General features: G+C 46.1%; 1 protein-coding gene across 1 annotated transcript in view; it reads left to right on the forward strand.

The window, feature by feature from the left end:
- Positions 1-5998: 5998 nt before the first annotated feature.
- Positions 5999-15597, forward strand: part of FAM171A1 (family with sequence similarity 171 member A1) — a 124919-nt gene continuing 115320 nt past the window's right edge. The window contains exon 1 of the mRNA XM_025853589.2: positions 5999-6303. Within this exon, the coding sequence (XP_025709374.1) occupies positions 6207-6303 (97 nt within the window). The 5' untranslated portion in view covers positions 5999-6206. The remainder of the gene's footprint in view (positions 6304-15597) is intronic.

Below are 15597 nucleotides of genomic sequence, written 5' to 3' on the forward strand. Positions count from 1 at the left end.
CCCAAACAGAAAAGTTGGGAGTTTAAGCTGATTTTTATGTTCTTTTTTTTTTTTTGGAGGTTATTTTGTTTACTTTCTGAAGATTTCAAAAGAATCTAACTAAACTACAAAATATTTACTAAAATTTTCATGAGGGGCGCCTGGGTGGCTCAGTCGTTAAGCATCTGCCTTCGGCTCAGGTCATGATCCCAGGGTTCTGGGATCGAGCCCCGCATCGGGCTCCCTGCTCCGCCGGAAGCCTGCTTCTCCCTCTGCCTCTGCCCCTGCTTGTGTTCCCTCTCTCGCTGTTTCTCTCCCTCTCTCTGTCAAATAAATAAATAAAATCTTTAAAATAAAATAAAAATAAAATTTTCATGAGACTTTAAAATATATACCAGGGGAAAATATAAAATACATTACAAATATAATACAATGTCATAAACAAAAAATATATATATTTTTGTCCACAAAAGCCTCTGTCTCTTTAGAGGGTGATAATAGAACACAAGGAGCCAAAGGCACGTCTGGTTAAGACTCATCAGGGAGGGCCCCTGGGTGGCTCAGTCGTTGGGCATCTGCCTTCGGCTCAGGTCATGATCCCAGGATCCTGGAATCGAGTCCCGCATTGGGCTCCCTGCTCAGCGGGAAGCCTGCTTAGCGGGAAGCCTGCTTCTCCCTCTCCCACTCCCCCTGCTTGGGCTCCCTCTCTTGCTGTGCCTCTCTCTGTCAAATGAATGAATAAATAAAATCTTTAAAAAAAAAAAAAAGACTCATCAAGGAATCAGTGTAGCCAGGATGCTGGGGTGCAAGAGCGCCTTGCTCTGTGGGTCCCAAACAGACCAGGGTCAGCCACTCACTGCTGACAAACATCCAAAGGCAGAGAGACTAGTAGTGGTGAAAGGAGAAAGGAATTTATTTCAGTGAGGCCAACACCAGGAAGACAGCAGACCAGCAACTCTAAAGAGTGTCTCCAAAGTGTCGAAGACACTTCTAGGTTTATATAAGGAAAATGTGGGGCAAAGGTGGACGGGTACCTGCGGTTGGGCAGTGAAGGTCAAATCAATCAAGGTCTTGGAGTCAGTCACGGGCAGGGTCTTGCTGGCTCGGGGCAGTCCTTATTGCTTGAGGGGTTTCAGTTCCCATCAGGGGATGCTTTGCCGGCAGGGTCTTCCCCTGAGCCTAGAGACAAGCTGGAAAGAAGAACTCAACTAGAAAGTTTGAGGTCAAAATGGAGGTAGGCCAAGTACAGCCGTTCCAACCCTTCCATTTTGTACAGAGAATGACCTATCTCCTAAGGCCGTATGCTTTCAGAGTCAATGCATCTAAGCCTGTTGTATTATTTGCCCAGACAAATCCCCTCGTTGCCCCCATATCTACAGTCACAGGGCCTGTAAGAAAGGGAACTGTTGGAGGGAGAAACGCTTTGTTTATTAATTGACCAGGACTAGGGCATTATGAGAAATGTACCAGCAGCAGGTAGCTTTGGATCAAAAGCTTCAAAATTAAACAGAGGGAAATGAAGAGGATGGGAAAGGAAAGGAATAGTGCCCCTCACAGTGTTGACCTGAAAACTGACCCACCTGAGGGGTATTTAGGACCTCGAGCACAGAGACACTTTCCTCTCTATTTGAGGTACAGAATGAGCCCCCAAACAAGAATCAATTAGTGCTAATTATCTTCTCCATTTTCTCCATTATCTTCCCATCCTTTCCCAAACTCTTTTTCTCTAAAAAAAAAAAATTTTTTTTTTCATTTTCTGCCTTCCTTGATGTCCCTTCTAAGTCTGTGAAGGCGGATCCAGTAGTCAGAGATACACGTCTTCCAGGGAGAACGTGGAAGCTCACTTTCCTAGTCTCCTTGAGCTCTCCTCGTCTCTTAACAGTATTTCGGTGGGCCAGCAAAGGCTTGAGCTGGAAACTTCCCCTTGCTCTAATGGAGCGGGCTCATCAAAACAGAACATTCACCTAAAATGTACCGCTGAGCAACTGGATTCTCAGCCGCCAGCCTCTCAATATTCTTTCCAACAGTCAAGCCCTATTGATATGTCCTGGCCTCCTTTGGTCACAATGGGGCATGCAAAGTGAAACAGGGCTACAGGGGATCTGAAATTCCTCTTGTAGGCTACGGTGCCTTTGCAACCTGTCACAGGAAGCTGACATCAGACATGCATTCACTGAATTGGATCTTTAATAAGAAACCTCTCCTGGCTGAGAACCTGAATGAGAGAAAGGAGATCGTAGGGGGGAAAAGATATCTGAAAGAAAGATCTTGTTGGAAAGTCACACGGATTGATAACATGGGTGCTAAGCCACAAAAAGAGGGCCAAGTGGGAGTGTGGGGGTGTAAGTCAGTCATTTTTCCTCCTTTTTCCTTTTCAAATGGAGGGCAAGTGGGTTCTGAAAAAAATGCTGAGACCTTGCAATTTCCACCTATGGCTACATTTTATCCAACTTTAATAAAAGGATCAGCAAGCAGAAGTAGGAATGTGCATGACACACTTCCTGATCTGTACAAACCTCATCATCAGTGTTGTCCACAAGCAGCTTCTTACTCAGGGCGGATGTGAAGTGGGGGGGCAGCAGGAGGAGAAAGGGGAGAAGGTAGGACAATGCCTCTTGAAGCAAACTCAGACAATTAAAATTCCACCGCACGGGCACCAATGTCAGGAAAGATTTCAATTGAATAAATCATCTTGGGCTAAGAAACCTTGACACAGAGCCTCTGAAATCAAGGTCTCTGGAAAAATCAGACAGGAAAAGTTCTGTGTATAGCATCACCGCTTTTGGCAGAGGGCTGGAAAATTGAAATCAAATGCTGCAGTCAGGCAACTTCTGAGCAATTTCAAATAAGTACAGTCATAATTCATCTTTAGTCAAACAATGTGAGATTCTAATAAGAGCAACAGGAAAAGTTCTAGAAGGAAAGAACACTTCTAATTTCCATTGTTCTGCAAACACTCCCTCTCAAGCAGTGATTTTTTTTTTCCCCACAGTTACTAAGTGGGAATCTGATTATTAGAAAATGAGGAAAGGTAAACCATATTTATTCCAGTAAAGAAAAAACGTGCTTATTTAACTCTTACATAATTCTGGGCAGATGCTATGGAAGTGTGTTTATTTATGTGATTTAGCAGAATTTGTGCTTCTCTGCCTCCCACCCATGTAACTGAAAACATCCACGTAATGGGGGAATGTTCTTGCAGGTCCCAGTTCTCTTTTTGGGTATGAGACAGGCTTGCAGGGTACACTGTGCAAAATAACTTCTTCGTGTTTCACAAAATGGATTAGGGGTGGTGTTTCAGAAACCATTTATTCAAGCCTCCGTGTCACTGTTAAGGTACAGAAACTTCTCAAGTGCTATGTCATCCACAGAAATCTTACATAGTAATACCAACCATTACACCTGAGCATCCACAGTCATGAATGTGACCCGACTTGACTAACCATTTCATGTTTACTAAGGCTTCTCCCACTCTTAAAAATTCTAGTCTACACTAGGATCACAAAGGTTTTTACGGGAATAATAAAGCTTAGGGAAAAAATGGTATAGTACAGGTTTTTTTTTTTTAACTTTTAACTTTGGGATAATTATAACTCACAAGAAAATATAAAAATACTACAGACAGGTCCAGTTACACCCTGCACCCAGCCCCCCCCCCATAAGCAACCCGATTGTAACATTTTATATAACTATATTACATTACCAAACCAGGAGATTGACACTGGCACCATATTATTCACTGGATACTATTAACTAGATTCAGACCTTACTGGGATTAGAACAGGTTTGAAAAACTATTTGGACACAGCAAGAGGTTAACTTGAATCATTTGCATGAAACTCATTCTTGGAGGTAACTTTTTTTTTTAATTTTTTTTTTTAAAGATTTTATTTATTTGACAGAGAGACAGTGACAGAGGGAACACAAGCAGGGGGAGTGGGAGAGGGAGAAGCAGGCCTCCCGCCAAGCAGGGAGCCCGATGCGGGGCTCAATGTGGGGCTCGATCCCAGGACCCTGGGATCATGACCTGAGCCGAAGGCAGACGCCTAACGACTGAGCCACCCAGGTGCCCCTGGAGGTAACATTCTTACAGGGAATTTGAGTTCGCTGTCATCAGAGCTGGATACTTTGAGCAAATTATTTGTCACTGAGCTTCAGTTTGTTCATCTATAATTTGGGAATCCTAATACTACCCAAGTAAGTTGTTATGAGTGAGAGTGGCATATATGAGGAATGCCCCCTCCCCCAAATAATTGTTTCCTTCATTCCTTCATGAGACTTCAGCTCCCACGATTTTTTAGGAGTCCCAGGTGATCTAATAATCAGCATGGTTAATGTGCTTTGTTTGTTTGTTTTTGGCTCAGGCTGGTCCTCTTTCTTAGAGCCAACATCCCCAACATCCCTGACCAAGGCACATCCTCAAGATATTTGAAGTGGCAGGTTTCAACTCTAGGATGGGGCTTAATGCTACATCTCTTAGAAGGCAGCCCGCTACCCGGAAAGTGACCTGAAAACTTCAGGACTGCCCTCCTCCATGGAGCCATGTTCTACCCAGCAATCTAGCTGGCTTGGATTCTGGGCTCCTGCAGGCTGGTGACTCAGCTGGAGCTGAGGGCTGAGCTGAACCGTCATTCCATTCGCTTCCCTGCTCTGGCTCTGAGGTGGACCCTGGAACAGCCCTAAGGCTTTGACTCTGGAAGTCAGAAGGAGGAGGGATCAGGCAGTCCTTAATTGTGGGTTTTCCTTCTGCCTTCTCACTACCTGCCACCCTGTGCAGGTGCACAATTTGCACTAATTGTAGCATTGGTCCTGAGGGTGACAATAAAACCCATATGGGCTCCTCCACCTCCTGGTTTTTATTGTGTCTCACAATGATTTGTCTATCATAAGCCAGCTGGGCAAGTGCCATCCTTCATTCTCTTTTTGGTACACTGCCTGCCCTGCCTTAATGCCCAATTAATAAAATTACAGAAATAACCCTCCTCTGGCCTGGCGTTCTAGAGGCAGCACCGGGCAGTGAGACTGGTGTGGATCTCCTTAGAGCCTGGGTGCCACACAGAGGTCCGAAGGTCACTGCAGTGCTGGTTGGGAGATGGGGTGGACAGAGTCGGGGGACATGAAGGTTGTACAGAGCATATAAACAGGAGCCGTTTGCAGAAGGGAAATTGGGGGGGGGGTGTACCTAGGCTTAAAGGAAGCCTGAGGATTTTGTGAAGGCTTTAACCTTAGAGCCAGACTGATTATTTTATTTCAGCCTTGGCTCTGCCACTGACCAGCTATGTGCTTTGGACAAATTCTTAACCCTCCTTAGCTTCTATTTTCTCATCTGTAAATGGGGGATAACACCACCTATCTCTTGTATCATATGTTGTGAAGACAAAAGTAAAAAAAAAGTACCTAGGCCCTCAATATATGTAAAAGTAATTTCTTCCCCACCCTAACCTGCTAGAAATAGCCGAGCACAATTCTACGGAGAGCCGTTCATCTGTCAACACTTAGGCACAGAGGGCCTACTACATTTTATACAGGCATAGGGATTCTGTTTCCGCTGACCTTTAACATTGGACGTCAAGTCAATCTTGGGGAACATAGGCAGGCTGGGACCTGAGTAGCTGCAGGTGGCGTTATACCGAGGAAACTGAGGCAGGCCACGCCCTGAGACACAAATACGTCCTGAGGACCCTCAGTTAACAGGTGCGAAGGCCTCAGCCCAGGAAAGCAGGTGTTTCTTTTTTTCTCCAAAGTAACGGGGGAACGGGGCGGGGGGGGGTGCTGGGGCTGTCTTGGGGCCGAAGGTCGCGCTTGCGGTCCTTGGGTAGGCTCGAGGGCGCACGGGCGGAGGTGAGGGGGCGTCGCTGCGCGGGCGGGAGCGGGGCTCGTGGGCGCGCGGCCCCCTCCGCGCGCGGCGCCGCGGCCGCCAGGTGGCACCACGGCGGGGCCTGGGCGCCGCCGGCGGGCGGGGCGGGAGGCACGAAGGGGTTAAGGAGTTGGCGGAGCCGCCGCCGCGGCTCTTCGGGGAAACCCACCGGGGTGCGCGGAGGAGGGAGCGGCCGTGGGCTGCGGAGCCCGGCGCCGTGCCGGGCGGGGGCGCGGCCAATCGGGCGGCGGGCCCGGCGCGCGCGGAGCCAGGCGACATGGAGGGAGGCGCGGCGCCCGGCCGCCCCTGACGCGCCGCTCCGTCCCGGTGGTCGGCGAGCCCGAGCCGCCCGGGGCCCTGCGGCGCGGAGATGAGCAGGTCCGCGGCGCTCTTCTTCTGCCTGCTGGGCTGCAACGTCTGGAAGGCGGTGACCAAGACGCTGCGGGAGCCCGGCGCCGGAGCCCAAGGTCGGTGCGCGGTAGCGGGGCGCGGGAGGCGCGAGGGCCGGCGGCCGGTGGGCTTTTGTGTCGGCCACGGGCCTGCTGCAGTGACGGCGGCGGGCGGGGAGGCTCTCGGGCCGCATTGTGTCGGCGGGCTGCCGGAGCCCCAGCCGCAGCCTCTGCCGCCGGGCCTGCGGCCCCCGCGCCGCGCTCCCGAGGGGGGCGGCGCCGCCGGGGGACGCCGAGGCGTCCGGGGCAGAGCCTCCTGCGGGGTCCGAGGCCGAGGCCCGAGGGGGTGCGGGTGGCACCAGCTGTTGCTGCTTCGGGGGGTTCGTCTGCGTGCCCCCCAAGGTCCTTTCCTTTATGCCGTGACACGGGCACGAGGCTCCATCTTCTCCTTCGCCCCGGCGAGAGGGGCTGCCCCGGGGTCGCCGCCGCCCGCTCCACCCTCGGGGCTTGGGTCCTGGAAACCCGAGTGCGAGGGCTGAATTCGGCCCTTTTGTTGTGGCGGTTGAGGGGGTGGCCGCCGCCTCTGGGGTGCCCTCGGCGCCCTGGGATCCGAGGTCCGTGGCCGCTGCCCGCCACCAGCCTGCCGCAGTTTGGGAAAGTTTCGGGGTCTTCTCCCCCTCCCTGTCCAACGTCTTTTACAGGCCTTAAGGGATTTGCTCAGCGCCCCAGGAATCATCCCCAAAAGGGGAGACAGAATTAGAACTGGGAGGCCTTACTCACTTAAAAAAATCATTTCTAGGTCTGTATGTCGCCCGCTCATGCCTTTTGTCTAATCTTTGGCCTCTGCAAATCTGCTTTCCAGACCTGGGAGTAATGTGGCCGCCTCTGAGAATGGCCGGCCACAAGCCTGTCTTTTGTTTTTAAAATAAGAATTTATCTGGGGGTACCCCGAAGCTTTCTTTGCACGCGTGTGTGGGGACAAAATTGAGTGCTTCTGTGTTGCCTGCGTTTTCAAAAAGGGTGAGTGAGGCCGCGGCAGATGAGCATCTGCATCCGCCCTGGACACCACTGCTGGGCCTCTCTGGGCTCCTGAGAGAGTTTCTCTGCAGCACGGTAGACCCCCACTCTCCCCCACCCTCCCCCACCCCCGACTCCTTGCCCGTGTTATCTCCTGGCAGAAAGGTGTGAGTCTTGTAAGGTCTGCCGCGTAGATGGAATGAAGGAGGAGCACCTCATCCAAGCGGACACCATCCTCTTGCACAGACCCTGACTTACTCCCTTTTCTTCATGCTAACCTCCTTCCCTTGTAACAAATATTCAGATATCACCTGGCAGCAGAGAACCCTGGGTGGACTTCCACCCATGATGTGTCAGGCAAAAAAGGTTCTACCCATAGACGGCTGGGTTTAGTTTGTTACCTACGTGTTGAATTAAAGGTTTTCCTATTCGTCGCTTGCTGTATCATTTGCAGGCATCTCTTTCATCATTGCTTTTTCTATAGCTGTGATATAATAGGACTGTTATGAACTGTGTATAAATTTAGTAATGTATATTGTGGAAAGGGGGACATTGACAAGGTACAAAAAGACCCATATGTCCCTTCAGTAGGAAATGAATGTTTAGAACATTAGATCATCGGGGTAGAATTGTAGCCTCTTTCATTAATACCCTACTGCTCTTTGAATCAGCTATTTTAATGAATATGATATTTGTGTTTCAACGAGGCCATTAATTCCAAAGGGGTTGAGTGTTTTGCATTTGAAATAGGAATATATAGAAACGTTAAGTTCATGCCCTTATAGAATAGAGGAAGGCATGCCCTCAAATGAAAAAACAGCCACGAACAAAACCTGCTAGGTTTACTTGAAGACCACACTTCACAGAAATCTTACTGCTAAAAAATCAGATTGGGTAACTAAACTCTCAGAAATGGAATATTCTATGAAGTGGGTGAGAAATGATCAACCAGTGGGGATATTTATACCATGGTTCGGAGTGTCTTAGTATACGGTACAGTTTGAGTGGAAGACCAAGTGTTTTGGAATGTTTTTCCCACAGGATTACTGCCGTGATTGGGTAGGATGGCTTTTTAAAGTGTTGAGCCCAGAAGCTCCACCAGAAGTCAAGGTCTCACTATCAGTCACCTAGGTTTTGAGCCAGTTTTTTTTTTTTTTTAAGATTTATTTATTTTAAAGAGAGAATGTGCAGAGCTGGGGGGAGGGGCAGAGGGCGAGGAGAATCTTAAGCAGACTCCCCACTGAGGCCCAAGCAGGGCTGTCACAGGCCCCTTGAGGGGCTCGAGCTCATGACCCTGAGATCGTGACCTGAGCTGAAATCAAGAGTCAGTCACTTAATCAACTGGGCCACGCAGCCCTGAGCTAGGACCATTTTTAAGAGTGTGGACAGTTGCTCCTTTGAGGTTGGAAGGTCACCTTCCCGCAACTGATTTCCTCAAACCATCTTGACACTCAACTTGTAACATTGTTTTTAAATTCACCTCTTCTCTCCTAGATCACAAACACAAGGGGGGGAAATGCTACATCTGATTTCACTCTGCAATTCCAGAGCAGGTGTAGATTGTTTTGTACATAGTCGGTGCTCAGGTCCTGCTGAATGAGAGTGGAGGATTGAAGACAGTTAATACACACACTGTAGTGTAACATGATGCGTTTTTTACAGGAAAACGTCATTGCTTACCTTCTCAAAAGCCTAATTGGTAAGAGTTTTGCTTTTATTGTAGAAGTGGTTACTTGAATCATTCTTTGAACAGTGCATTGTATACATACCTTATACACCAACAGAGTTTGGGAATGGCTTAGGGAAAACTACTTAGAGACCGAGAACACACAAATATATACTGTATACTGTAGAATTACAGTTACATCCCTGAAACTAAATGACACCTTATTTGTTAAATGAGTCTTTATCACTTCATCTAAGGAAATTAACATCTGCAAAATTTCTTGGCATTACTTTGCTTTTTATATATTCAAGATAAAATTTAAGGTTTGGCTTCAGATCCTTCTTACTATAGCTGCCTTGACCCAGCAAAGGGATTTCATAGGCAACAGTTGTCAAAGTGAAGTTTTGCTTTGCTAATCAGGAATTTGAACTAGCTCTGGATTATGATTACAGGTTTTTATTAAGTGTTTTCATAAAAGTTTCTCTAAAGTGTTTGTCCTATCTACTTTTTTTCTGAGGAGAAAAGCAACTCTTATTCAGAAGTACTGACTAATGTTTACTTTCTTCACCTCTTGGACACTGTGCATTGAAGCTGGCTTCATAGAGGGGGCTCTCCTTGGAGCCACAGTAGGCTGTGCAGATGTACTCCATAGGGACGTGGTTTTGAAGCCCAGCACTGTCGATACGTGCCAGAGGAAAGGTCAGAGCTAGGTTAAGGACTTCATGCTCAGACTTAAATTGTATGATCTTTAGTTTGCTGCTCATTATCTAATAGTAAGGTATTTTGCAATGATGTGCTAACTTTATGTTCATCTCCGAAAAGCTACAATCTGTCATAACATTTGAGGTGAATGGTTGGCTGGCTGTCTTCTCTCTGAGAGGTCTATCCTTTGCCAAATTCAAATTTCAGTTATTAGAACACCATGATCAGTTGAAAGACCGTGCAGCGATGTAAGATATCAGGAGGATCATCCAACAAGCATAACTTATGCTGACATTATATGAAGAACATAACATCTAAATAAAACTCACATCCTGGGAAACTATGGTACTTGGACTTGCTGAGGCCACCGGGCTTTATTGCACACCAGGTGTGGGAACTCTGCAAAAGTAACAGCAATATCTAGGTAATTTCTGGCAAAGACTCTGCAATGACTTTATGAATTATTTTTGTGTCATAGTTGTACTTTTCCTATAACATTTACAGCTTATTTGCTTAAAATTCTAGCCAAAAAAATCTATTGTATAGGTTTCTAAACTAATAGTTTGCAAATGAAAGTACTTTCTAAGCTTTGGTCAACTCTTTATTCTAAAGAAATTACCAATACCTCTGTAAATCTAACTCTACATTTTTATTCTTGGGAAATACTAATTCAGTAATTTCAGTAAATACTACACGCTAAAAAGGCACATGGAAATAAGTTGGACGTAACACAGACGTGTATAATACTATTGAAAGAAAAATTTTATAAAAAAATTTCAGAACTCTAGATGGAAGAACTTGTCCTGTGATAACACCTACCTCCTATATTTTTTGTGAAACATGTCTAATGGAAATTATCACATACTTCCATGATGCTGTTACAGTTTGAGCAAGTTACAAAGAAATAATTGTAAACAAGTCATTTTCATTTGATTTCACTGAATATAATTTAAGGACTTTTAAAGACCTTGGTCCTGGCTAAATTATTCAGTTCCACCAAACATGGAACTGAATGTATTTTAAATGTTTTTTTTTTAAGTTTCTTTATTTTTCTTAGTAATTTCTACACCAAAATTGGGGCTTGCACCCACAACCCTGAGCTCAAGAGTTGCATGCTCCTCCAGCTGAGCCAGTCAGGCACCCTGAAATGTATTTTTAAAAATAAGCTTCCGCACTCTTTAATAGACCAGTTAATTGTATGAAATAGTTGTTTTTAAAGAAATCCTACAGTGTGACCCAGTAGTATGCCCTACATTAAGAAAACTGTTGTTTTCGTAAGATCAGACTTGTAAATAGGCAAAACTTGAGGCAATTCACAACTCTAGAAAGGTTTCTTAAAAAAAAGTCCCCTAAGGGCACACAGTTAAGTCAGCGTGTTTAAGGTGATTCTGCCTTCCGCTGGTCAAGTCTCTATTTTAAATGATTTCTTCGTCTGCTCCTCTTCCTCTCGGATTCACATCAGCCTGCAGATATTTGCTCTTTTTTATTTCCTTCACTTACCCTTTACAGAATTTATTAATCCACACAGGTTGCAATAATGAAATCCTTTTATGTGGATGATGCCATTTTTGTCTCTCTTGCCTTGACATGATGTCTTAGCTCTATTTCTTTTTCTCCAGCACTCTACTAAACCTTTCCCTTTCAGTGCACTCTGCCTCCAGCTCCTCATCTTTCAACCTCCTCCAACCCAGCATACCTGAAGTTCTCTATTAAATAGACTCAAAATCTGGGTATCTCCTTAGATCATTTCTCCACCTTCTGGTCCACACGATCGGTAGTGTTACAGGTGTATTTATATGGCACATTTATGTAGATGTCTTTAGATCAAGACAGATGCATTTATGTAGTACAGAAGGAACGTTCTTGAGGTCAGGTTTATCCTCCTTGTTCTGGAGATGAGGAAACTCAGGCCAAGAGAATTAAAGTGACCTGAGCTCATAGCACTTCCTCACCACACGGACCCTGTGGAAGGTAGAAGAATGGTCCCTGGAGATGTCCATGTCCCAATCCCTGGAACCCATGAATATGTTAGTTACGTGGCAAGAGGGTCTTTGCAGAGCTAATTAAGGATCTTCAGATGAGAAGATTATTCTGGATTATTCCAGGTAGGCCCAGTGTAATCACAAGGATTCTTACAAGAGAGAGGTGGGAAGATCAGAGTCAGAGATGGAGACATGACCACGGAAGCAGAGGGTCAGTGTCAGAGGGACAATGACGATGTTTCACTGCTGGCTGTGAGGATTGAGGAAGGGCCATGTGCCAAGGAATGCAGGCAGCCTTTGGAAGCTGGAAAGGGCAAGGAAATGGATTCTCCCACAGAGCCTCCAGAAGGAACGCTGTCTTGCTGACATCTTCACTGTAGCCCAGTCGATACTGATTTTGGGCTTCTGACTTGCAGAACTGTGAAGATAGTAAAATTATGTCATTTTAAGCCACTGAGTGGTGGTAATTTGTTATAGTAGCAATAGGAAACTCATACAGATCCTGACCCCCAAGAAGTGTGAAAAGAAATGGGCACCCATGCAGTCAGGGTAATGGTACAGCAGCAGTGGACCACTTTGGGGAACCAAAGCTACCAAAGATAACATTTGGAGTCATTTGGCCTTGCCAAATTGTAGCCATGTTGAGGATCCTTGGGGAGTGCGTCAAGGACCTCCCCCACCCCATCACCAAACAACTTTCTTTCCTAGATGGACTCAGTAGGCTGTGACTTACTTGTAAGCAGAGTGTATCAGATCTTCTGTGTTCCTTCTAGAGTTGGGATTAGCCATACCTGCAGGGAGAATACGGAACCTCCCAAACTCCTGCCAAAAGCTACTTTGAGAAATCTTGCTTGCTTTTTTTTTTTTTTTTTTTTTTTTTGAGAGAGAGAGAGCGTGCGCATGTGAGTGAGCAGGGGCAGGGCAGAGGGTAAGAGAGAGAGAATCTCAAGCAGGCTTCACATTCAGTGTGAAGCCCAACATGGGGCTCGATCTCATGACCCTGAGATCATGACCTGACCCAAAATCAAGAGTTGGTCGCTTAGGGGGCGACTGGGGGGCTCAGTTGGTTGAGCATCTGACTCTTGGTTTTGGCTCAGGTCATGATCTCAGGGTCATGAGATCGAGCCCAAGAAGTATACTTAGGATTCTTCCCCTCCTCCTCTCCCTCCACTTACACATGTGAGAACACACACACTCCGTCTCTCAAATAAATAAATAAATGTTTAAAAAAAATAAAGAGTCAGACACTTAACCAACTGAGCCCCTGAGGTGCCGCAGAAATCTTGGTTGCTTTTAAACTTTGGTCGCATTTTTGTTGAAACTTCTCTCTTGGTAACTAAACGATGTAAAAGAACCATGTCATTGTATGTCACTGTAGGCCCCCCAACACCTTTATATAATGAAAGGATGGTGCCTCCCCCCAACTTGGAGTGGCCTCCCAGGTGTTGTCTCAGGGGCTCAACACACCGCCTCTGATACCTGTGCCTCTTGAGGCCGATGAGCCCCACCTGCTCTGGGCCCCAGGCCCCAGGGCAGACAGAGGGAGAGCAGGGTGAGACACCCGGACAGAGCACATGTTGGGCATCACAGGAAGAGCAAACTGCTTGATCTCCTGCAGTCTCTCTCTCTCTGGGAACGAAGAGTTAAGTTCGGTGTAGCCCAGAGAGGGGAGCTGCGTGACATTTGGACAGGTCCCAGAATAGTAGATAATGGGGTCTCTGGCGATTGAGTGCAGAGGTGTGGGATTCAAACCTCAGGGACTGGTAGAAGGAGAATGAAGTGTCCTGGCCTGAGGCTTCTCCTCAGGAACTGAACTTGAGAACGGAGAGAAGCTCGACCTTCTCGAGTTCAGGGCTTTGGTCAAAAGGTGAATACAGAATGGAGAAAAGGAGAGAATCACTCAATTATTTTAAGGCTGAAGAAGACCTTGTCTTCCCATTAGATCTCCTAAACAGTCATTCCCCCGTTTCTCTTCATTTTCATGATTGCGCATCCCTCACCCCCATAAGGTACTCGTTGAAAGCATCCTGTCGTCTTCTCTCCCTGTTTTAATCTGTTCTTTCAGCCCAAGCTCTGTCCATGGGTCCCTCTTCAAACACCACTTTATTTGTGTTTCTCTCCTACAGAAAAACATTTAATACTTTCCTGCTGCCCAAAGCATAAAGTCTAAATCACTAAGTCTGGCCTTGACAACTTTCCTGACTTTCCTCATGTGCCTGTTCCAACCTTTGCACCCTTGCTTCGCCAGTTTAAACCATCTTCTCGAGCCGGAACATTCCGTTCGTCACCCGTGAGTGACCACGGTACATCTGCACCCTCACATCCCTCCACCTCCAGCCGTGCTCCTGTTGATGCTCTTACGACCCGAAAGACGGAGCATGTGCTGTATGAAGACACGCATAAATATGTGCAATACCTCCTAGACAAAAAAGGGTGGCGTGGAGGGGAAACCCTTATTTTTGGGAAAGCTTGATTAAATCCTTACCCTGTGATATTTTATAATCCAGTTGGAAGAGAACTGGAAAAATAAGGTATCACTAAGGGACTTTTTAATGTAATTGGGCAAGAGTGTCTTGAGTAAGATGAAACCTAGTAACACTTGTCTGACTAAAAGTCCATCTATAAATTGTGATGTTTATTTCCAGGTATTTAAAGGATTTATCCACAGTGGGACACAGAAAGTTTAATTTTAGAGAGCATAAGCATGCAGACATCACTCAGGGTGCTTATGGTTATAAATTTGGTTAAGAGATGTCCTCTTGGTGATCAAATCTTTAAACCATGACAGCATTGATTGGAAATACTGGTACCATAGTGATTTGCAATGTCAGATGAAGCTCTGAATAATAATAACAGGACAATCAGGTAAAAAACTCTTACTACTTAAATTGAATGGGGAGATAAGGTGATTGTATGTAGATCTGGTATGTTCCACTATTTTGGACCCTTAATTTTATGTAAAACATGTAAACACATACTCACATGTGGAAACTGGCAAGATCTTTTGGATTTGTGGGAAGTAGCAAGTGGCACGGGAAAAGCTGGCTTGGGGAAAGATAACTTTGAAGTGAGTGTTGAGTTTATAAAAGATTAGTTTCATCTTTCTGTTTGTTTTGTTTTAAGCTGTACCTCACAGGGACAAAGAAATGTGCATTTAATGAGGAAAGTTAATTATTTCCATGTCAGGTGAGCATTTCATTTACTTCGACTTACTTTTTTTGAGCTCAGGATTTGAGTGGAAAAATTACTGAATTTGTATTGAGGGAAAGATTTCTAATGTAAATTTTTTTTGAAGGTTTTTGTTGTATTTGTAGAGAGAGAGAGTGCAAGCAGGGAGGGGCAGAGGGAGAGGGAGGGAGAGAGTCCCAAGCAGGCTCCACGCTGACCATGGAGCTGGATGTGGGGCTCGATCTCATGACCCTGAGATCCTGACCTGATCAAGATCCGACACTCAACTGACTGAGCCACCCAGGCACCCCTCTAGTGTGATTTTTAATGTAATTTTGATGAGGCTGAACTAAAGACACTGAACACTTTGGTTCAAGCTGTGACTTCTGATTTTTAAAAATTATTTTATTCTATTATTTTAAAAGATTTTATTGATCTATTTAAGAGAGAGAGAGCACGTGCACAAGCTCAAGTGGGGGCGGGGGAGGCAGAGGCAGAGCGAGAAGCGGCTTCTCCACTGACCAGGGAGCCTGATGTGGGGCTCGATCCCAGGACCCTGGGATCATGATCCGAGCCGAAGGTAGACGTTTTAACTGACTGAGCCACCCTGGTGCCCCAAGACCTTTTGATTTTAAAGCAGTAATCAATAGCACAGCCTCCAGTGGATGAGGTGCTCGCTCCTCCTTCATACCCTGGTAGTACCTGAGTATGGTGGTGGTGTGTGTCCTTTGCACCCCAGTCCGTTTTGGAGGCTCTGGGGAAGAATTTGCTTCCAAACTGATTGAAGTTATAGTCAGAATTCAGTCCCTTGCAGATAGATATCAGGCCAAGGTTCCT

This window comes from Callorhinus ursinus, unplaced genomic scaffold, assembly GCF_003265705.2.
Source record: "Callorhinus ursinus isolate GAN/ISIS: 27379988/994484 unplaced genomic scaffold, GSC_fseal_2.0 scaffold36, whole genome shotgun sequence".
Taxonomy (NCBI): domain Eukaryota; kingdom Metazoa; phylum Chordata; class Mammalia; order Carnivora; family Otariidae; genus Callorhinus; species Callorhinus ursinus.